Source organism: Diadema antillarum, unplaced genomic scaffold, assembly GCF_040938485.1.
Source record: "Diadema antillarum isolate AM-2024a unplaced genomic scaffold, OU_Dant_1.0 seq00002221_RagTag, whole genome shotgun sequence".
Lineage (NCBI taxonomy): Eukaryota > Metazoa > Echinodermata > Echinoidea > Diadematoida > Diadematidae > Diadema > Diadema antillarum.
The window spans coordinates 226,169-250,741 of NW_027272855.1; the positions used below are offsets into that span (position 1 = coordinate 226,169).

At 40.5% G+C, this 24,573-nt stretch overlaps 1 protein-coding gene across 1 annotated transcript; it reads left to right on the top strand.

Moving 5' to 3' along the window:
* Window positions 1-657: 657 nt before the first annotated feature.
* On the top strand, window positions 658-24,045 carry LOC139714283 (dolichyl-diphosphooligosaccharide--protein glycosyltransferase subunit STT3A-like). The gene is made up of 10 exons (XM_071626000.1): window positions 658-668; window positions 4,892-5,041; window positions 5,730-5,912; window positions 7,144-7,289; window positions 8,355-8,552; window positions 14,120-14,311; window positions 16,679-16,835; window positions 18,346-18,498; window positions 22,232-22,314; window positions 23,869-24,045. Exons 2-10 carry the CDS (start codon window positions 4,933-4,935, stop codon window positions 24,043-24,045), a joined length of 1,398 nt encoding a protein of 465 aa, XP_071482101.1. The 5' UTR covers window positions 658-668; window positions 4,892-4,932.
* The last annotated feature ends 528 nt before the right edge of the window (window positions 24,046-24,573 follow it).

Genomic DNA, 24,573 nt, shown 5'->3' on the forward strand with positions numbered 1-24,573 from the left:
GTGACAATACCATGGTAATAATGGTGTGTATGTGATTCAGATAGGTGCTTAGTTAGTTTGTAGTGTATGTGACATGCAGTACTAAAGAAAGGTATTCTCGATCCGGTCAATCGGGTAGAGGCCATGCATAGGCCCTATTAGGCTCTACTCCGTCTATTAATCGGACAAGAGAAGCGCTGATCGACACTACCCGATTAAAGCAGAGACGCCTGTACAAGAAACCGTTCCTACGTGAGTGACCTTTATGCACAGTGCCCACGGAAGTCTACTAGCACTGTAACTTCACAGCCCATGCCCAGTCGCTGTAAAAAACGGCGTCTGGTCACTAGCACTGAGGGGATCAAATACTAGTAGTACTAGGAAGTAAAGTAGTACGCGCAACCATAGACCCACATGCATAGTTCTGTGTGTTGAAGCCATTGTTGTATCATTGGTTGAGTGATCCTCAATGTCATTATTTTAGAAATTTGATTTAGCCGTCGTATTTATCAAAAAAATGAAAATATTAGCTTTAAAAATATACTTTTCATCTAATTATTTTTTTTTCACATTCAATCATTCCTTAATTGCTTCACTACCTGCAAAATATTTTCCAAATCAATCTGAATTGTTCCATGTATATCGGCAACGCAACTGATAAGATTCTCTCTCCACGGTCCCTGCGAAAGGTACGTGACTCCTGTCAATGTAAATCATGAATTTTCGTTAGTTTTTCTCCTATTTGCGGTTTCATGAATAATTAAATAAAGTTTTAGTGCAAGGAATAGCGGTGAAACATAATCAAATCGTTCATTATGCAACTTACTGTCTGTGTTATGTTATATTTACGTACAAATTCGTACCAAGTTATGAAACTTTCATTCGAGCGACCGCGACAACTTCGCGGCCAGGGCAGAGGGCCACGTAGGCAGTAGGATGTATGGTGGTGTGTCGTGGCCATGGCCGATGGCCTTTGCCTGTTATGTGAGGCGCGTATGCGTGCGTGAGCTGCGGTGTGGTGACGATGTCCTTGTTTATTAAACCCGAGAAGCAGAGAGGTATGGGGAATGTAGTCTCTTCCCACCTCCTTGGTTATCCCACGAATATCTGTACCATTAATACTACAGCAGCTTTGCTGTTGAGTTAACTGCGACCAGCCCCAACACGCAGTGTTGGGGCTGCGCATTGTAGCAGACATGATCATGACAGGCGAAGTATAGCGCCTAAAAATCAATATGAAATCGCAAAAATTCTGCAATATGAAGACTTACAGGTGAAGATGTAATGTTGAAGACTGACTGCGTTCAACTTTTGGTTCTGGCAATAGTCCCTTTCTGCTCGGTTTGATGAGTTAAATGCGACTCGGTCGAGAGGAACTCGGGAGAACTACATCTTATACAGTCAATGGATTTGAGATTTGTGCGCATGCGCTGGCCGTCAAGTCGTGTAGCTTTGTGGCAAGGCCTTATCATACTGTTGGCAAACCCTCTCGCTGTATATTGCGTTGCTTTCTGGGTGGGTGCGCGCGCGCAGGCCTTGTCAGAAGGCTAAACGCATTGCGACTCCGCCAGCACATGAATATTTACGTGCGCAGTGTACTGCATACTGATTTCGAAAATGGTGAATGGGATGGGGAGCTAGGACTACGGACCCGTATATGGCCGTGAAAAAAACGTTTTTTCAAGATCATTGGACCAGTGTGAACAAGAACAAGGTGAACGAAGGGTATTAATTAGATAAGAATCTTATGTATACTATAAAAGTACGTTTTTTCCTCGTGATATTCGAAACTTACGGAGGTGCGAAAATCTGTGACAGACTGTGTATGTTTTTCAAGCTTACCGATATAGCAGTCTATTGACTCAGGACGCTCCCACAGTGTGTAACTGTATACGGAGCGTCCCGGGGTTACTGTTGAGTATACTATTACAACTTGTGATTTCAGCCTCACAAAGCACAGGCGCAGGCACAGGCACAGTGCACAGACCACAGTGTGGTCTGTGTGGCGTTCGCGTTCAGTGCGGTGGTACTAAGCGTGCTTAAGTAAGTAATCATGATCATGATCATGATCATCTATCTGTATGGGAGTGTAGGTAGGTCCTGTCAAGTCTCCCGGTCGTCAGCGCTTGGTAACACGAGTAGACAACAGTCTGTAACGATATCAAGCGTGGGCGGGGCGTGGATGTCGGACAATTTCAAAATGTTTGTCTGACCAGAATGTGTCTAAATGGTGTTTGCAAGAAGCTAGTGGATGTCACAAGTGATGATGTAGGCAAACTGGTCCATGTCTGGATGACTCTTTTGCTAAAACAGTTGCTGCGCATGTTCATTATGACAATGGGTGGCAAATAATATAAAAGGATGGCTTCTCGTTCCACGATAAGAGCATCTACTGTGATTGTACAATGAAGGACTGTGGGTTAATTCTGTCTAGATGTCTATACCATGTAGTATTTTGAAGACCTGGATCATGTCCATCCCCTCTTTCCCTCCGGTAATGCAATGAGTAAAGATTAAGCTTCACAAGTCTCTCTCTCTCTGTAAGAAAAAAGGGTGCTGACTGCTGAGTCCAGGAAACAGTTCTTCTTCTTCTTCTTCTTCCGATAAAGTGCTGCCCTCAAATGGTCGAGGATGAACGCACTGCGAGAACATACGCATACGCCGCACCGGGGCAACAGAAATGTGAAATCAGGTGCAAAATATTTACAGGTGCGAGTAAAAATCTCTGGATGAAGAGTTACGTCCTACAGTGCTCCCTCGATGCAGTTTTGAAGGCGATGAGAGATGGGTATGTGGCAGGATCATCAGGCAGGTTGTTCCAGTCCCGGATGGTGCGTGGGAAGAATGAGTTGGCATACGCAGTAGTACTGGTGTGGGGGATAGTGAATCGGGAACAGTGTCCTCTGTTCAACCGACGGTTCAACCAACAGTTTCAACCAACAGTGTCCTCTGTTCAAACCAACAGTTTGGTTGTTCTGCGCTGAACAGCTTCGATCCTTCTGTCATCAGTAATAAACCTGGGTTTCCATACGACACTGCAATATTCCAAATACGGTCGGACCAAAGCCTTGTACAGTGGCAGGAAAATATCAGGTCTGACGTTAATGAAAGCATGTTTAATAAGGCCAACATTTGGTTAGCCTTCTGGATAGATGAGGAGATGTGTTGGCGAAAGTTGAGCTCACTATCAATCAAAACACCCAGGTCCTTTTCACAGCTGGCATCATCAATTGTAAAAATAAACATTCTCAATTGAGTAGGAACAGTGTATGTTGTTATACCCAATGTGAAGGGTTTCACATTTCTGAGAGTTAAAAGGGAGTTGCCAGGTTAATGACCATTTTTCTACACCAGTCAGGTCCTCTTGCAATGATCGGCAGGAGTCAATATCGTATAGATAAGTAAGAATAGATTTAAACTAAAAAAGAAGAAAAAAAGCACAGCTTGGCAGTTGGGCTGGGCTTTCTTCCACAAGATTTATAATTCTAAGTAACGTTAGGAGTTTCAGACTCCTTTTGTTAGATGAAAGAGGAACTAGACCAAGTCGCTATAGACCTCCTAAATTAGAGATCAGACCCTGGGGTCTATAAATTTTTGTAGTCGCCATTTGTGGCGTGGTTGATGCATGCTGCTGCGTTCACTACATTATATTACGAGTAGAGGTCTAGTGCATAGTGGGAGTTTCAACGTTTGTGGGTGCTGTTTTAAAATTTCAGTGTTGGTGATTGATGTTCTACATTAGTGAGAGTTTCTACATTTGTCATGTTTGTGGGTGTTTCTACATTTGTTGGTTCAACAGTCCTTCATCGGCTCAGGCTCAGCTTCAGCTCAGGTTGACTTATAATACTCTAAAATTTCTTCTTTTTTTCTTATTTTTCTTGACTCGTTGCTATTATTAATGCAGGTCATGTTGACAGTAGCAAAGCAGTGCAGTGCTGCACATACGCCACTGGCACTGCTCTAACCTGCTTCTGCTGGCCATACACCTACATGGTCGAGTCATACTTGTAATCGAAGTTGACGAAAGAACATTCCAACAAAGCCAAGTTCATGTAGGCTCAGTGTACAGACGCTTGAATCCCCTGGCTTTGAACTGAACTGTTCAGTTACATGTGGCTTGAATTGTAGACTGAAACTTTAATAGAACAATATGCTCCCCAGCTAGACTATTTTTTGCAAAATTTCTGCAACAAATGGAATAACTTAAACTTGTAACAACAGAAGTGAAATCTGTGTCTAGGGCTTGTAGATGTAGTTCTCTGAAGTCTAATGCAAATTTGTACATCCTTTTTTTTTCTTTTTTTCTTGAATCCCTCCATGTGCATGATTAGCTCTCAAATTACACTGAAGTCTACAGCAAACTTGTGTATAGCCTGGCTCTAGGCTAGTGTTAGTAGACAATTCTGCTGTTAGGGCAGTCATGTACCATACTGGCCACTGAACTTTTACTTGAGGGACGTATAAATGTAGGAACCTACATCAAAGTAGGCAGTGTATACAGCTCAGAGATAGTACACCATGTTTGTTTTTCCTTGTACAGTTTTGGACTTTTCATGTACAGTTGAGTGAGCCATCATGAAGTGCACTGGCATACCATTGTTGAGACATTGTTACAGAAATTAAATACTGTAAGACATGATATATTCGCGGTATGAAATTTTCGCGAATTGGAGCTGCCGAAAATTCGTGAAATTAAAATGCACGCAAACATTCCTCCTTTTACAGTAGTGTCTCTGCCACATGAGCTCTTCATGTTGTATGCAGTAGTGAGAATTGAGATGGCAAAGAATCATGTACATGACAGGGTTGTGTGTGCAAGCAATGTCCAGATTGTGGTGCTTGCCCTGTCGTTGAGCCTCATGATGTTGGAATGAGTCTAACTCATTGATAATTTGTTTCTCGCTATTTGCAGGTTTTCCAGCGTAGCCAAGAAACTCAGGTTCCACAGCCACCATGAAGACCGGGTCTTCATCCTACGTCCCCCAGTTCTTGGGCAGGATGTCGTACGAGAAGCAGGAAACACTCCTGAAACTATTCATCCTGGTCTTCTGCATGATTCTGTGTAAGCCTTGGAACAACTTCATTTCTTGATATCTTTTCTTACACTAACAATATCCTCGGGTATACACTACTAACTGTAAGTTGATATAATTATTGATTTGTGTGTAAGGCTCATCCTAAAAGTGATGGGTTTTAATAAAGCTACATAGGAAGCTACGAAGCAGCTATGATTTTGTCTGTTGGAAGTGTAATGTTTTCCATGCTTGCCTGTTTGAAATGTATTCCTTTGAGTTTGCTGTTGAGCATGTCATATTGATGTCATACCATTGGTTCTACTGAGGATTCATTTTGAGTTCTTGAGAACAAGGATTTTAGTATAGGTCATTCGTTATGTTTGTGATAATGAACTCATATCAGTGTGTAATAGTTCAGGGAAGTTTTGAACCTCTCTTCCCATGTCATTTTCTGTTCTCACATTGAATTATTGTGTTATGAAAAATGAGGATTGATTTTGTTCCACAAATCTTGACAAAATGTGGATTGATTTTATTCCACAAATCTTGACAGAATGGTCTTGGAAGAATGAGAGATAGAGTGCAGCAATTGCATTTCAACTGGTAACAATGATACCATGTACAGTAGTAAAGTACAGTATGTACCCCTGCTTTTCTTCATGATAATGATGATGATACACGTACAAGAACAAGTTATATTGAGTTTTCTATGATGATTTTCTATGATGATGTCAGCCTTCTCAACACGTCTGTTCTCTGTCCTGCGCTTTGAGAGCGTCATCCACGAGTTCGATCCCTACTTCAACTACCGCACCACCCGCTTCCTGGCGGAAGAGGGCTTCTACCGCTTCCACAACTGGTTTGACGACAGGGCGTGGTACCCGCTAGGCCGTATCATTGGTGGAACGATCTATCCAGGTGAGTAGGGCCTATGCTTCATGAAGCAACAGCATTGATATTTCAAAAGAGCAGTTTATTTTCTGAGCAATATGCAACTGAATGTTTTTAGTTGCAGATAAAGCTGTGTGTAATGAATAATGGCCTATGCAGGACTACTGATTTAATTTCATAGATTGGATTATATATGTGACCACTAATACATTTTATCACACATGTTGACTTTGAAGCACATTCATAGTTTGTGAGTTTTGTGAAACAAACATTATCCAGATGTTTTCCAGTACTAGTGAATTCTTCTGTTTGTTGTAAGGATGTAATTGAGCAGTTACAGAATCAGAACATTTTATAAGAATTATTGTTACGTGAGACAAGTCACTACATGACATATCAACTCACAATCCTGATGAATGACTTCATACAAATTTTTCATGCCAGATGATAGAGTGAGTTTGAGGTCAGAACACCCTCGTAACCTGATGATTTGTAATGTGGAATTGCTCGTGTAATGCTGCAATCTGACTACTGCTGTTTTCAAGCCCTTGTCAGGATGTCCTTATTTTTGAGAGACACCAATGTTAGTAAAATATATAAAGATCATGTAACAGGTATCTTTCATATCAAACATCTACCATAATCAATCATATAGGAGAAAAACCCCACATTGACAATTCAATGAATTTGTTCTTGACTACAATTGATCATATCTGAAAAATTGTACACGTTTACATCATTTCATATGAAGAAATTGCGGACTGCCTCGCATCTCCGGTCTGTCAAACAGAATCTAATTTGCACCAGGTAAAGTACAAGGAATGAATGGTGGTGTTGCAAGTGTAAAGTCAGGTAGTAGAAAAGACCAGTTCTGTAATGTATTCAGACTTTATGCATGCTTTGTTCAAAAAGTTGCCCTTAACAACCACCAAGCTTGCCGGAGGCTTGCCCTAACTAGCAACAACTAAGTGAATTTTCACTTATAGAACATAATGGAAGGGAGCAGTTGAATTTAATGCCTTGATAATTGGCTGTAGGAAAAAAAAAACGTCCATAAATTATAATACAATACAGAAATGGTCTACTATGTACAGTACTCAGATGTGTGAGACTCACTCGCCATGGTGCATTAAAAGTCATCACGAACATCCATGAGCATACCAATATGAGCAATGCATATTCGTGAAAGGGATATATATCAAGCACTCGTACATGCAACACATAATGATCACATCTTTGTGCTACCCATGATACACAGGTCTGATGTTGACATCCGCCGTCATCTACCATGTCATGAACTTCCTGCACATCTCCATCGACGTCAGGAACGTGTGCGTGTTCCTGGCCCCGCTGTTCTCCTCGCTGACCACCATCGTGACGTACCACCTCACCAAGGAGCTCAAGGTTTGCAGCTATGATTCCTTTCCTTTTTTACTCGTCGATATGTTCATTTTGTATTTTGTACTTTCATTCTCCACTCACGATTGTTGTGAGGGAGAAAACCAGTGTCCTTGCGTATTGAGGATCTGAGAATTGTAGCAAACTGTCCAGCGAAATTTACTTTTGAATTGTGAGACCGTGGTTTTTCGCAGGCATTTTGAGCCGCAGATAGACCAAGATGTTCTCACAATCTTTATGTACCCAAGATGAAGGATTTGCACTTTCAAGGAAGGGAAGATCTCAATCAATATCTGAACTTAAATATGTATACTTAGACTTTTCTTCACATCTACTAGTGTTATACACAAGCAATGACATTTCAATGTTGTGCTGATCACAAAGTACAGTCTGATACTGCCCTCTGGGACGAGTTATATTTCAAAGAAATGAGAAGTTCTGTGAAATGCTCCTATGTAAATGGATTTTGCTGATATGATCTGTGCTTCTGTCTTGCACTTGATATTATGTGTGCAGAAAGTTAGCCGCCTTTATTTGATTAAATGAGCCTTCTTCATTTTATTAAAACAGAGGGATGTCAGTTCAAATATGAACAGTCAATTAGCTGCAACAGAGTTACAATTTTCAGTGACAGCCAATACCAGAACTTTAACCCGTTGAGGACGAGCTGATTTTGCTACAACATACATTTCCCATAGACACTAGCCTGAGTATACTAGGGACTCGTCCTCGATGGGTTAAGTGAGGCATAAAGTCGTAGTTTGCTTATAGTGATAACCTTGGTTAAAGAGCTTGGTAATGGCAATAGGTAAAATGCAGGGTAGTCTTTACCAATTGTCAGCTAGCCAAGGGTAGTTAAAATGCACGAAAGTGTGTGAATGGGCGCTTCCCTGTTGAAAGTAATGGGCATCTGCCTGAATGCCCTTCTTGGCAAGTGAAATAGATATAAATGAAACTTACGTACTAGAGCACAAACTGTAAAGCCATAGCCTTTAAGTCTGTTATACACTGCCAGCCAAGCATTGTGTGAGGCTTTTGCATGAACCAGAGCAACTTTTCTTTACTCTGCAGGACACTGGAGCTGGTCTCGTGGCCGCAGCCATGATCTCCATTGTCCCTGGCTACATCTCCCGTTCGGTTGCCGGTTCCTATGACAACGAGGGTATCGCCATCTTTTGCATGCTGCTGACCTACGCCCTGTGGATCAAGTCGGTCAAGACGGGCTCCATCTTTTGGGCAGCTCTCTGCTCCCTGGCCTACTTTTACATGGTGAAAATGGAGGAAATAATTTGCCAACTCTCATTTGATTAGCAATTTCAGCTGATGAACAATATTTCAAATGGTATCCTGTACACTTCTATGAAGGAAAACTGCTACACAAAAGTTAGTTTGTCTAAAAATGCATAGCAAATTTCGATGCGATACAAGGAAAATTATTCCCTGGAATGGCAGCAGTTTAAGTTTCCTGAAAGATGAAACGCTTTTGAAGTTTAATAGCAGATGGTCTTGTATAGTTTGAGTGTAGCAGTGATTTTTTTTTTCTTTGTCTCCATCTGTAAGGGTACCAGATGCATTATATCTTTTACCCCATACGAAGCTGTCTTTTGGATGTGGTATCCAGGTATTGATTTTTAAAATCACGAATACTCTGTCCCATAATCTACAGTAAATCATGTGGGGACTTGCAGTGTTTGATGATGAGCTACCAAATTTGAACTCTTGTAAAATGAGCTTGGATCGAGGCATGCTAAGTTGGTATTTGTCAAGTATGGTTGATAATAATGCCTGGTATAGTTTGAGTCATCAAGAAGAAAAACAAATGTTATGAAATGAAGTGGGATCATCCTTTTAGATGAAATTTTGAAGATGCTGCTGTAATAATAGATAGCCATCTATAAGTAACATTTGTACACTAACAATGAGGAGATGCTGTAGCTCATTGGATAGAAATATATGTGACCGTGCATCACAAAACCAACAAAAAGTCGCAACCCCTGATTTTATGTGAAAACTAAAAAAAAATGGTGAAACGGGTCAGCCAAATCAATTTTGAGTTTTCCATTATTTTTGAAAGAGCTCTTCCACATTCTTTGTAAGTTTGGGATCACAAAATGAATGGGAAAGTGAGTTTTTAGCAGTTTTTCTACAATCCCTTTTTATGGTAGAGTAGTGTGATCAGGTATGTCTTAGAGGCCCTACTTTTTAATTTCTTGAAAATTCTTTGAACAGTCTTCACTTTCAACTCAATAACTTTAAAAAGGATGATGCTACTGCTTTAAAAGTTGGCCTTAACCCATTTAGGACAGGCTGATTTTGCTACAACACCCATTTTCCATAGGCACCTGCCTGAGTATACTCAGGACTCGTCCTCAACAGGTCGATCAAGGACAGAATGTGTTGATAGAGCATGCTCAGTTTCAGCTTAATCTGGTAATCCCTTCATTGTTGTTGGTCTGGTGGTTTACATCCTGTTTTTGTCCCATTCATCGCCAAGCTAGCCTGGCTTGGTAAAGATTAGGCGCTTGAATAGGGTCTGTACTTTGGAGCCTCTTTTCTCTGTTCACACTTTTCCAGAGAATGTGCTTTCTTTTCAAGATTTAGATAGGTTAGAGGAGTCCATTTAAATTGAATTATACATCATTTTAAAGAGTCTGCTCTTTCAGAATCTGCCCTTAAATTAAAAAAAAAGTCCATGTGTGGCAACTTTTTGTTGGTTTAGTGGTGCAGGGTCACATATAAAGACTATTCATCATGAGGCTACAGTTGCTGTAGTGGTTGTGCCCCTAGGCAAGGCACTGTATCCCCAATGCAGAGACAGTGGGAAGGGACGTACAGGAACAGCAATCCTGTTGCTGCTTTTTCTCAAATATAACCCTGCATCACAAAACCAACCAAAAGTTGCCAGACATGGATTGGACGTTAAAGGCATAATTTACTATTTGCAGATGAAACAAAAACCCAGCTTTAGTGCTTCCAAATAGTTCTGAAATGTCAGTTAGGGACAGAAACAACCAATGTAAAATTTGAATCAGTGTAATTAACTCTTAACGTGCCATGGTCGCCGAACGGCGACCTTAGTCCTGACGTGCCATGGTCGCCGATCGGCGACTAAGAAGAGCGCGAAAAACATTGGTCATTTAAGTTCTTGTGGTACCAACATGCGTTACAACAAGAAACTGCCACTTACATGTACTGGTAGCTGATTAGCATATCCATCGTTTCCACTAAAAATATGAGTATGCTTACAGTGGAAAATTTTGAGTAAATGCGTGATTTTTCAGCTAGATGTATTTTTTTCGCGTCGGGAAAATCCGCAGAGAGCGCACTCTCTGCGAGATGTGTATAGACCAAATTTCTCATTGATAAACCACGCGTGTGTTTGCTACTGAATCTGCGTGTGTTGTCTATGCGTTTCCACTCGCATTGTTCTGCTTGGGCGCTTTCCTGCGGGAGCGGCTTTCATTTTGTCCCTCAAAGAGGGTCAAGCTTTCGTTCGTCGGTCAAGTCTTTCATCCTTTTGTCTTGGACAGTGAACTTCACTAATCGTCCCCACGCTAGCATTGAACAAAAGAAGAACACGCTTTTGTTCTTGTCTATGTACATGTACAGTGGACGGAAAGTAGACCTGTAAACCAAGGAAATGCACGAGCACAAACTCCTCGCGTACAAAGGCCTGCCGATTTCAATAGAGTATGCCCGGCTGTAGTAGAGACAAAAGAAGGATTAGTAGGTGTTTCCTTCTCAAGTGGACAAAAGACTCTCTTCCAGGACTCGACCCGGGATTTACTTGAGTTTCAAATACAGGATCTGGGACTAAGGGACACAGATTTGGGAATGAATTACCAAGGCAGAAAATGAAATTGAAAAGACAAATTGAATGGCCAATATCTTTGGAATTATACAACTCTAGAAGACAAATTTGTTATCGTTTGAAAGAGGAAATGTTGCTCTAAAACTTTCTCACAGAGTCAAGGGAGCGTTCTATTGAAGAAAACTCACGACTGACTCTTTCTTTCCATACTACACCAAAAATTATAATAATTTTTTAATGATATCAATTATTTCTGCAATATTTCAGGTTCAGATAGATATTACAGCAAACTGACTACATGACACGAAAGAACAATCATTTCTTGATATTTGTTGTGAAGAACCCAATTCAAAACAGTCAATAGTTTCATAGATATGGCAGTTTTAAATTACATTGTCAATCCAGTTCACAAACTTTCTGGCATTGGGTAAAACGTCTGGCACGTTAGGGGTTTTGGGTCTGGCGCATTAAGAGTTAATGTTAAGTATTGTTAGATATACAAAATGCGAACAATAGTTATAATAAAAATGTTTCCAGACTAAACCATCTACAGTTATGGTTTTATTGAGAAAAATAGTGGTATCTCCCTATATTTTAGGCTTTATTGCAAAATTTTTACATTTTTACATTTTTACCTACACATATGCATCAAATGTGATTTCTCAAACATTTTTTTAAAATCACTGCTCCCAAAGGTAAACTGTACCTTTAACTGAAAGAGCAGACTTCAAGTGTTAAAATGATGTGTAACTTAGTTCAAATGGTCCCACATGACCCATCTAAGTATTCGAAACAAAACCACAATGTGGAAAACTGTGTAGTATGAAAAGAGGCTTTGAAGTGTAGTGTCTATTCGAGGAGTTAATCTTACCAAGCCATGCTTGCTGTGCAATGAGCAATGAATGGGACAAGAAACAGGATGTAAGGTCAATAGCACAATCAGGGTATGCAATTGTGTAACAGGGCAAAAATGAAAAAACTTGGTGAAAATGCTTTTTTTGTTGTTTGTTGTAGCTGAGTGTTCAAATTTTCATTTCATGTAAAGAAAGAGTCAAAATTTTGCATTAAACTGCGCATAAATTAGCATTTAAATTAGTGGTGTCGAATTACATTGACATGACTAATATATTGGAAAAATTCATTAAAAAAAAGGAGAATGTTTCTTTCATCTGATATCGCTGTTAGATATTCCTGATAAATATCCCTTTCATTCACCACCAGCACATAGCCATGACATATCACAAAATATGAATGAATTTCATATTTTCACTTCTCGAAATGGATGATCAATTTTGTAGGCATTATTTTGAATTCAAATAAAACCACTTTTACACATTTTATCATATTTCACTTTTGCCAAAGAGTGAAGAGGCGAAACTTTCAGGAATAGGTAACAGACATATAGTGGTCATTATTACAAATTTTTATGAAATTAGGGCTGGTACTTTGGAAGATATGATATTTTTCATCAAAAAATTATCCGTACAGTTTGACCTTGAATGTGCGCACAGTGTTTGGATCAATTCTCATATTTGTAAACACAGATAGAAGAATGAATGTGAGATTTATGATGACTTGAGTTGATATCCAAGCTGTGACACTCAAACAATGACATATTGAGCCAAAATACTATGTTTTTGCTTATGATATCTTCAGAAATTGAACAAGCATTGAAATATGAACACTGAACACTTATCATATGACCTTAATGCAGTATAACATGGGCATGTATCGCACTTATTTATGCTCAGCAATTTGTAAAAATATAAAAAAATAAGTTCCTATTGCTCAAATTTGCTAAAATTTTCACACAATAGATTTCTACATATGTACAATTCATGGTTAAAAAAAACAAGGATATTCAATAAGGGGAAAAGATTCTTTAAAGTAGTCAAATTAGGATATACCTCACTGAAAATACTGAAAAACAGCTGCACTTATTTTGTTCAGCATTTGAAAATGGCTCAAAACTCAAAACTGGCTGAACATTTATTGGCAAACAGCGCACCATATTGTAGTGTGTCTTCAGTACTTTCAGGAAAAGCAGAAAAATAAGCTGTTTCTCCATGTATAGCTGTACAGCATGGGTTAAAAGGTCACAATGTCACAAAAATAAGCCAGCATTACACTCCTACCAGGATGGGACTTCAGACCTCATAACTTTCTCCAACTGAAAGAACCACTGTTTTTTATTGCATGCAAGCAATGCCAGGAAAAAATCCATTAATTTGATACCAAACACGTAGGGGTAGACTTAAAATATGGACCTCAAATCTTGATTTTTAGGTAAGTTGTAAAACGCTTTTTTTGACGCATTACGTGGGTTTTGGGGGACTTTTTGGTAATTAATCTTTAATAATTAACAGTAAATGAGAAGAAATTAGCTATTGTCTTACCACATGTGATTACTGATATCTTGCATGCTGCATGTGAATTTTTAAGTCAGTTGGTGCATTCTTTTAAAAGTTACAATTTTTTAAAGTGAGAAAGTCATGATTGCATACCCTGATTGTGCTTATCACCGTAAACCGTAGTAGTAACAACAATGAAGGGATTATCAGAATAAGCTGAAATTGAGCATGCCCTGTTAACACATTCCATCCATAACCAATACCATCTTTCCAAACTATTAAAACCATCATCCTTTCAAAAGGTATTACAGTTGATAAAGGAGAATGTGCAAAGGAATTTCAACCCATTGAGGATGAGTCCTGATTATACTCAGGCAAGTGTCTATGGGAAATGTGTGTTGTAGCAAAATCACTAATCACTCTATTCTCCAAAAGATGTGTTCTAGAAAAAGACACACTGCTAAAAACACAACTTCCATTATTTTTATGATCCCAAACACTGAAGTAATGAAGGAGAAGAATTGCTCTTTCAGAAAATATGAAAAAAAACCCCTCAAAATTGACCTGTTTCACCTATTTTGAGTCCTCGCGTAAAATTTAGGTGTGCAACTTTTTGTTGGTTTTATGATGCATGGACATATACGACCATTTTATCCTCGGTTTCCACTCAACAGGTTTCCTCATGGGGAGGTTACGTCTTCCTCATCAACCTGATTCCGATGCACACCTTGGCCCTGATGGCCACGGGGCGCTTCACCCACCGCATCTATGTTGTGTACTGCACCGTCTACTGCCTGGGCACCATCCTGTCAATGCAGATCCCCTTCGTTGGATTCCAGCCGGTCCAGTCCAGCGAGCACATGGCGGTGAGTGCGCAATGATAGATGTGGATGGCGAGAAAGTATTGGAATGGAATGATACCCCAATTATGAGCGAGGAATGAGTGAATGCAGCAATTTTAGTAGAACACATGATTCAAATCACCAGCAAAAACTGATGACCAGTTCGTATTGCCACTTTTTACGTGTCCTGAAAAGTTCATCAAGATCCCAATCACCACTGAAAACTGACAACCTGCTCCTTTTGCCACAATATAATGAACCTATCCTGAAAATATTGTCAGTCAGATCATAACGTTTCAGGTTATATTGCTACAAGACAAGCACCCACAGACACCAGCCAAACACTACTTAAATACTCCATTACCAACGGTAATAAATAAGTGGATAAATATACCTGTAACATTGTCCTGCCTTGTTTCATTTTTTGAGCAAAAATAAAACCCTCTAATAATTAAAGTATGCGAACAGTATACACAACCCTGTTGCTGTACAAAAGTCGCAACATTACTGCACAAACTGGGTCCGAAACACCAGCCGACTCTGAGCAAAGACACTCGAGTTTGAATTCATCACATCATGCTTGTTACCTCAGACCCATTATGCACTATCTTAATCAATTAAGCTTCTGATTGGTATTATCAACATTGACACATGCAATTTACTACTTAAAAAAAAAGAGAAAAGAAGATTTAATCCTTCATTTGTATACTATAAATCACATTTCTCTGCACAGTATTATTAAAACTAGAGAGGGGCCGTCAAAGGCGGCAGACCCACGCCTGAAGTACAAAGTCGGGGTGAACATAATGTGCATTCGGTCATCTACCAGAATTCGGTCACTTAATTGCCAGTGTGCTTTATCACCAACCAGTGAGTTCTACCAAAGATCGTACACTGAGGTGTACGATCTTTGGTTCTACAGTCACATCACACGCAAAGTCACATCATTTCACATACGGTAACACTCATTCACAATAGGAAAGTCCTTTAGTCTCCTCCAAAAATCCATCGAATATCCCAAATTCCACCATCAAAAGTGCAGAATCGGAACTTTTCCAAGCGCACGCGAATTAAGTCCAGTTTTAAGAGTATTGTCTACGCGACGGGTCGCCGAAAAAGCGCTAAAAATTGAGAAATACGCCGTTTTCTTGCGGGATATTTTGATTATAGCAAGCCGAGAGTGTGATGATATCAAAGGTCGTATGAGTGTACGATCTTTGATGGTATCCACAAAAGCGCAAAAGAAAAACAAAATTTACGTACCCCCTAGGCAATTACCCCTATGATTAGTGTCTACGGGAATTATTCAATGCAAGGGTTGAATGCAAATGTCTACTGCACCAGCATTCGGTCACTAACGAGCGCCGCAACGTCCCCGATGCAATTTTGCACCAACAGTGTAGGGCGCGATGCATTGTCAGCGGCCTTGCACACGCATTGACATTGAGCGCGCATATCGTGCAGTGTGACTGCGACCGAGCAAATGCTCCTCCAACGAAAAAAACAATCAATGTTAATTTGAAAAATCATCAAAATACGGGCCAGTTTGTGACGACGGAGAACGAACTTTCATAAATCTAGAAGGACATAGTCCCTCAAATAGGCCTAAACGTAAATTTCGGAATTCTTACGAACATTTGAGCAGCGAAGTCGGATCGTTTGGGAGTTTATGTTTTCGTATGGTAGCGGAAAATCGCAAAGTGAGAAACGGAAAATTTTCGGAGTGGTCACTACTAGAATATACCATGGGGTCAAAACTTCAAGGTCACACAGAATTTGCAAGGGTCAACCGATTATCACCAAAATCTAATCGATTCTTTCCTGCCATTATCCAAATATCCCCTGAAAATTTCGTGCAAATCCGTTTACCCGTTCTCTTGTTATCTTGTACACAAACAAACAAACAAACAAACAAACATACGGAACCCTTTACATAACCCCCTGCCGATTTTCATTGGCGTGGGTAATCACTTATGGTGCCATCGGAAGGGTCACAGCAAATGGCTGCCGTGAACGTGGCGGTATGCGCGTTTGGTTTGTCCAACACTTTCAACACACATGCCATGCATGTTACGGAGCTCTGGCCATTCACGTCAAAGCCGTCATTTTGAATATTAAAGTGCAGTGATGGTCAGGCTTTGTGGTTAGAAATTGAAATTATGCTCTTTAGATATCACACATGGACCCACTATGGATTGATACTCTAGTCCAAGCTTTTCATTCCATGTGAATATGACGTAAAATTTGTGTTAAAATGTGGGCATTTTCAACAGTTTTGTGGCTGTATTGAGGGTGGGGAGCATGTCAGATGCCATGTTTGGCATGCCGTCTGGTCGGGCTAACAAACAGTTTGTTACAGTACATGTTTCTCTGTCCTCTCCGTCCCTACAGGCCCTGGGTGTGTTTGGACTCTGCCAGGTCTACACATTTGTGGAGTACCTTCGCTCGCGTCTCAGCTCCCAGTACTTCATGGTACTGGCCCGCAGTGCTGTGCTTCTCTTTGGGGTGGCCATCACGGCTGCTGGGGCCTACCTCTCAGCTACTGGCAGTATCCTTTATCATGCAAAGCTGTTTAGCTGTCACATGATTTTTCAAGACACTCCCCGAGAAGTTGGAAATCTTTTCACTTGGCAAAATGACGTAAAACCCTCTCAAACTTGGAGCTTTTAATCTTTTAACCCATTGAGGACAGTTTGATTTTGCTTCAACACGCATTTCCCATAGACCCCTGCCCGAGTATACTCGGGACTCGTCCTCAACGAGTTAATATCAATAAATTGATTTTATGAGCACAATAAGGGTTGAGAAATGTTTAAAATCGTTAATTGAATGAAGAATCAGTATCTTCCATCTTCTTTCTGAAACTATTGAATTTTGAAATGAAGTAAATATTTGTGCTGAAAGGACAGGCTTGTGCAAAATTGTGTTCCTATTTGTTATTACCACCAGTTTACGTTGTTGCTGCTGTGCAAGTTTGATAACAGCATCTGAAAAGTTCTTTAATTTGAATGACTGATTGACTTACCGCAATTAACATAGGATCCAAAATCGAAGGAATTTATTAGCATGAAACTGGCATTGTACTTTGAATGAAGAAAGCAAAAGAGGATAAATCTATGAAATTTTCTTTTGGTGTGTAGAACTCTTTTGGTATGCAGATCATGTAAACATCCTATGCCAGGGTGCTACATAAGCACTTGCCCGATTGCCCGGGGCAAGTGAAAAATCAAATTCGGGCAAGTGTTTTTGAACAATGAAAACAAATGCTTGCCCGAATTGGGCAAGCAAAAACTTTTGAAGCCACTTTTATGTCACTTATTTCCCCATTAAACTCACAAAGTCAACCATACAGAAGCCAAAAGATAGTGGCTGTTTAGTGATGCAATACTCTTTATATTTCATCTCAGCAACATTCCAACACTAATGTGAAGAAGACCTGATGCAATGCAACAGCAACAGTTGATATGACCAAGTGTGTTACTCCAATTGTGTTCAAGCATTCACCAACACATGATTTTCTGTATCATTTCCCGATATTTGGGACTTTCTTTTCGGGCAAGTAAAGTTAATGTTGGGGCAAGTGTTTTGCAGCAAGTTTGAAAATCTGCCTGTCCGACTGGGCAAGTGGCAAAATAAAGTTTTGTAGCACCCTGCATGCATGTATGAGGGGGAGTGCCAAATATCCCGATGTAATGCAGCCAAGTAGAAATGAGTCTGCAGTGTTTCTCATGTTTAGTTTTTTTCTGCACGAAGGTGGTGGTCAGAAACTCCCCCCCCCCCCCCCCCCCGACAGATTCTGTATTTGCAAATCTTTTCACATGAGATAAGTCAATATTCACATTTCCAAAGAATTTTTAGTGCGCTCGCTAGTTTCATAATGGCAAATGATATTAGAATGAATCTTAGGTCAGGAAACCTTATTATAACTTGCTGATCTGTAATGAAGAATTGCTGATGTAATGCTCAGAACGGATTGATGCTGTTTTCCATTCCCTATGAGAATGTCATTGTTTTTAAAAAAATTCAATCAGTTTTTCCTGAGCCAGTGTGGTGATCAGAAATCTCCCCCTGGACTGGGCGTTTCTACTCCCTGCTGGACCCCTCCTACGCCAAGAACAACATCCCCATCATCGCCTCTGTTTCTGAGCATCAGCCAACCACTTGGAGCTCCTTCTACTTTGACTTGCAGATGCATGTCTTCATGTTTCCAGGTGAGCCGTTAAGAGTCAAACCATGCTTGAGTAAATCCACGTTAGTGTAAATCCATGCTGATTTGAATAGGGTTTAATTGGACTTTCATGAATAGACTTCAAAATCAACTACATTTAGCAGTGAATGTTTCTTTAATGTTGGAGTAGAGAAAGAAAGTATTGGCATCTAAAATAGGCACAAATTCATGAAAGAGTGATATTCTCAAATACATGTGTATGACCATACGTAATATGTGACCGTGCATCACAAAACCAACAAAAAGTTGCTTGCACTGATTTTGTGTGAGGACTCAAAATACGTGAAACTGGTCAACCCAGTCAGTCTTGAGTTTTTCATATTTTCTGAGAGACAGAGTCTTCTACATTATGCTAAGGTTTTGGATCATAAAACAAACCGAAAACTGTGTTTTTAGCAGTTTTTCGACAACACTTTTTATAGAATAGTGTGATTAGATATGTCTGAGAGTCACCTCTTCATGTCTAGAAAAAAAACCTTTATAGCAAAAAAGGCTACTGAAAACTGCTTATCCTGTAGTGGCGAGCCAATGGAGTAAAATGGAGTCAAAAGGGGCCTGAGCTTTCGATTGCAGCAGAATCTTCGTCAGAGGCAAAATGACAAACAGGCAGGGAAAGCAATCACATATATAGGACTTCACACAACAGGAACAGTCAGGGACAGGCTAGGGACACAGAATAAAGAAAACAAAGGAGGGGTAGGAGGTCATGGACAAGGAGCCCTACAGGTAAAGGGAGAGGGATTAGAGCAGGAGGGAGGACAGACAAAAGGCAGAGGAGGGTCAGTGATGATCCTGAGGACCAAGGGGGCAAGCATTGAAGGAAAAGGATGAATAGGGAGGCAACATCAAACAAGATAAGGAACAACAGAGCGATGAAGAAAGGAAAAGAGTGAAATAGTAACAGCAAGGGGAAGGGGGGGGGGGGGGGGGGGGGAGCTGAGCAAACAGCGAGCCCTAATAGGTGTACCAAGAGGAGGTAATGTAAAGCACATACGAAAAGGGGGGGGGGGAACACAAAATCCAAGGGAGAGAAAAATGTTTATATGTTGATAAGCAGGCATAAATGGGCATAGTAAACACAAATATGTATAAACACAAGCAAATACAAGTGTGTGTATGTGAAGGTGGAAAAAGGCTGTATAAAAGAGACTCTGACAAGCAAAAGGAATCATTTGGGAATAAAAGGGTTTGCAATTGGAAAAAGTGCGACCAAAGAACAAAATAGAATTAGAATTAGAAAAGATCACAGTAATAATGATAATGATAATAATGATAATGATAATAATAATAATAGTAATAATAGTGATAATGACAACAACAACAACAACAGCAACAACAACAACAACAACAACAATAATAATAAAGTAATATATAATATATAAAATGAATGTGGTTAGTCATTTCCCCCCTGGATATTGAGGCCACTGGGCTGGATGGTGTGAAGTCGTTTCATCCAGAGCTTCTCTCTGCTGGTTCAGACTGTGTCTGGGCGAGTGCCTAAAGATTCAGTGCCCTGTAGAGTCATATCATTGATGGAATGATTGGGAAGATTGAAATGGTGGCCCACTGGAGTATCGAGCTTGGCTTTGTTGACAGTAGATCTGTGTCCATAGAAGCGTCTTTTGAGTGTTGTCTTGGTTTTCCCAACATACTGGATCCTACAGACTCTGCAAGTGATGAGATACATGACATTAGTGGTAATACAAGTGATGTTGCCCTTGATGTGGTGAGTGAGGGTGAGAGAGGCCGGTAGAGTTGCTGGTGAAAGAGTCACTCTCGTGGATGTGTATACTACAAATGATGCACCTGCTGGCTGAACATTTGAATGTGCCATGCTGTAAGGGAGAATTGTCAGTGAGGGAGGGTACTTCAGCACGAACGATGAGATCCTTGAGGTTGTGGGGGTGTCGGTATGCCAGGATGGGAGTATCTGCGAGTGAGGCAATGTGGTGATCAACAAAGAGGGAGATGTTCTCTGTTGGGGAACCATTTCCAGAGATCATGGGACGACCGGGATTGCCAGGTTTGTGGATCTTGGGGAGGAGATAGAATCGGGCAGGTTTGGCATTAATAGGGGAGAGAAATTTGTGAGCCTTCTTGGTGAGGTGATTGTGTTCCTTCATGTCATCGAGTGTCGACTGGATCTGTTGGGAGAAATCATGGATGGGATCAGAGTCAAGGAGTGTGTAGTGGGAAGTGTGTAGTGCTCAGCCCCCCCCCCCCTTCCCCTTGCTGTTGCTATTTCACTCTTTTCCTTTCTTCATCCCTCTGTTGTTCCTTATCTTGTTTGATGTTGCCTCCCTATTCATCCTTTTCCTTCAATGGTTGCCCTCATGGTCCTCAGGATCATCACTGACCCTCCTCTGCCTTTTGTCTGTCCACCCTCCTGCTCTAATCCCCCTCCCTTTACCTGTTGGGCTCCTTGCCCATGACCTCCTACCCTCTCCTTTTGTTTTCTTTGTTCTGTGTCCCCTAGCCTGCCCCTGACTGTTCCTCTTGTGTGAAGTCCTTATGTGATTGCTTTCCCTGCCTGTTTGTCATTTTGCCTCTGACGAAGATTCTGTTAGGATCGAAAGCTCAGGCCCCTTTTGACTCCTAAAAAAACCCATTACACACTCTGTATTTTCAAATCTAATAACTTTTGAAAGGATGAAGCTAAAGCTTTGCAAGTTGGTATTAGTCATGGATGGAATGTGTTTATAGAGCATGCTCAATTTCAGCTTAATCTGATAATCCCTTGTCATTGCTATGAAGTTTTACATCCTCTTTTTTTGTCCCATTCATTGTACTTGGCCAGCTAATGGTCAGATGAAGTGCTTGAATAGACCCCTTCAGAGCCTCTTTTCTCAGTTCACACTTTTCCAGAGTGTGTGCTTTCTTTCCAACATTTAGATGGTTAGGAGATTCCCTTTCTACTCAGTTATACATCATTTTAAAGCTTAAAGTATGCTCTTTCAGAAGCTGCTCTTACTAGAAATCCATGTCTGGCGACTATTTGTTGGTTTTGTGATGCAGGGTCACTTATGTAACATAATCTTATCTGTCTTTTTCGGTTTTTTAGATTTTTCTTGAGGGCAGAGGGCAATGATTACACTTTTATGATAATGTCTGGTTAACTATTATTCTCACTGTCTTTGTAAACTGAATTAATACTCGAGGTGCTGTGTTTGATGATTGGGTCATACGTAGGCTTGCTTTCTCCCTGCTGCTTGGCAGTTTGTTTTGTTTTTGTGTTTGTTTGTTTGTTTTTACAAGTCTCAACATATGCCCATTGGGAATAACATGTTTCCATTGGGATATCATTGCTGTTGTGTGTGACATTATAAAGCTGCATTAGCTGAGCGTGATTGTTTTACTCACTTTGATTGGAAGGGGTTAAATTTGCAATCAAGAACCTCAACATGGGAATGAGATGTAAGTGTGCTCTGTTTTTGAAGAGCAAATTTAGCAATTTCCCCTTCTTGGAAACAACACATATTTTTTTTTTTTTTTTTTTTTTTGCATGTGTTATCCCATTCTCTATTTTTGTGTGTTTGAATATGTGGGATGTTCAAGAATATGATGTATTCTATATATGAGCATATTGTAAATGTTGGGGAGAGAGATTTAGATGTAACTGAATGCAGATGGTGACTTGGGTTTCTGTGTAGTTGACGTGTGATATTTAGAGTGACATTTGGTTTCCCCCTATCCTCGTATGTTTTATTTCTTTGTAGTGGGCATGTACTACTGCTTCATCAAGCTGACTGATGCAAACATCTTCATCATCCTGTATGGTATCACTAGTCTCTACTTCTCGGTGAGTATACAAGGCTCTGCTGCCGCAGTCTTGACACTCTCAACACAGATAATGCATACAAAGAAGTCTGTCTTATGTTGTGCATGTAGAGTGCCATATTTTCTTCACCCAGTGTTTGTGAAAGCCCCTTCTTCTGTTTACACAAACCTGAATAATAGAATGTCCCGGGATAGTGCAAACAGAGAATGTGATGGAAGGAAATGGAATACAAAGGAGAAAGCAAAAGAGAGAGAGAGAGATGGAGAGAGAGAGAGAAAAAAAAAAGCTTGTCTGTGTGTGTGTGTCTGTGTGTGTGTGTGTGTGTGTGTGGGTGTGCGTGTTTAAGAGGGGAGAGCCCACTAGACCAAGACCAAGGCCAAGATGAAAAGAGGCGACAAATGAAAGAAGTACAAATAAAGATACAACAAGGAGTGTTTGTCATGTCTGTTCACTCGAGTCTGCTCCACATAAATGCATTCAGACTATTGACTTTAAGGAAACAGAAGTTTATGCTTAATTTGGCTTCCATAGACATCATTTCAGGCAGTAGTGTTTTTCTCAAACAAAGAAGACAGTTCATGAAACTGTCAAAACCTTGGTGAGAAATGCTGCATGTAGAAGGTGAAACACTGTTGTATTTGGTTGGGGATCTGCCAGATGAGTATTATATTACTGATTGCTTTAGTGAATACATACAAATGAATTTCAAAAACACATAGTATCTCTAATGAATTCACCCCAACCAGAGATGTCCACATTGTCTTGCTGTGGCATCAATACAGTGGACAAGACATAATCAGATGAGTCTGTACAGGTGTAGTTACTAGGATATCACCCTTTGGCACAATTACCTTGTCTATGAATGTATCAATGTAAACATTATTTGTTACTCAAGGGACAATTGCCCCTGTGTTTCCCCAAAACAGATCTTGTAACTACTCTCCATAACCGCAAATACAGTGTATGAGAACAATCAAGAGACAGGAAGAAAAAAAGAAAAGGTCACAGATTTATTATTATTATTATCATTTGTTACTGGTCAGAAAATCCCCCAAGGTTATTCATGAATGGTGTGTGAAGGTCAAACACAGGTGGGATTTTTTAAAATAAGTGTTGAGCAGATTTGGTGGGAATTCTCCATGCACTTCTTGAATTTCTCTTTGATTTATTGATTGGGGGGGGGGGGGGCAAAACCCCAGTAGTTACACATGTATGTTATTCTACCAATATGGCACATGAATAAAGCATTGAAACTGGATGTCAAATTCCTTAACCGAATCAAAAGAGCTACTGTAAACAACAACAACAAAATGCAACAGGAGCAGCATCAGTGAAAAGTGCATGTAAGTGAGTAGAGTCATATTTTGTGAAAAGGTAATTCTACGTGCAAAGAAAATATTGCTTCAAGCATGGGGCATTTGATGTTCATGGGTCAAGACCATTATTAGAGTAGCTGGACAGCTTCTATTTTTTTCTACCAAGCCAACACTTCTTTCTCTAGTAATGCAAACTTGGCAAGCTTTCCCTCCTCAACTCCTAACCAACTAAAAACCTGTCTCCCTGCTCCTTCTTCAGGGCGTGATGGTGCGTCTCATGCTGGTCCTGGCCCCAGTCATGTGCATCCTGTCCGGAATCGGCATCTCCTCCGTCCTCAATAACTACATGAAGAACCTGGACATCGTCAAGGCAGAGAAGAAGTCCACCAAGAAGGAGTATGGCGACAATGCCTACCCCATCAAGAACGAGGTATAATGTATGAACGAGGTCCTTGCTACGTATCAGGGCAATTACCCCCCCCCCCCCCCCCCCCCCCCCCCCCCCCCCCCCCCGAGGGCGATTGCCCTCTGGCTAAATTCTGGTTAGTGGTAAGGTTAGAGTAAAGGTCAGGGTTATGTTTAGGGTTAGGAGTTTGGGTTAGGGTTAGAATTGGGTTGAGGATTAGGATTAGGATTAGGGCCAGGGGAAGGCTCCGAGGTAATTGCCCAGGGGGTAATTGCTCTAAACCCCCTTGCTACCCTTGGGGGGGGGGGGGGGGATGATAAAATGGAAAGAAAATGAACGGAAATAGAATTTTTGCTCGGGAAATCTCAAGTGTACACTTTGTTCAAATAGCAAACCCAAACTTCTACCATTGTGATGTTGCAGTTGTCTGACCAAGATATCTATATCAAGAATCATTCACCCCCTTAATGCCTTGTTGAATAAATTCCCTTGTTTTCATGGACCTTTGACCCCTTGTTGAGCTCTGTTTACCGATTAGCAGATCTGCAAGTCATCTCC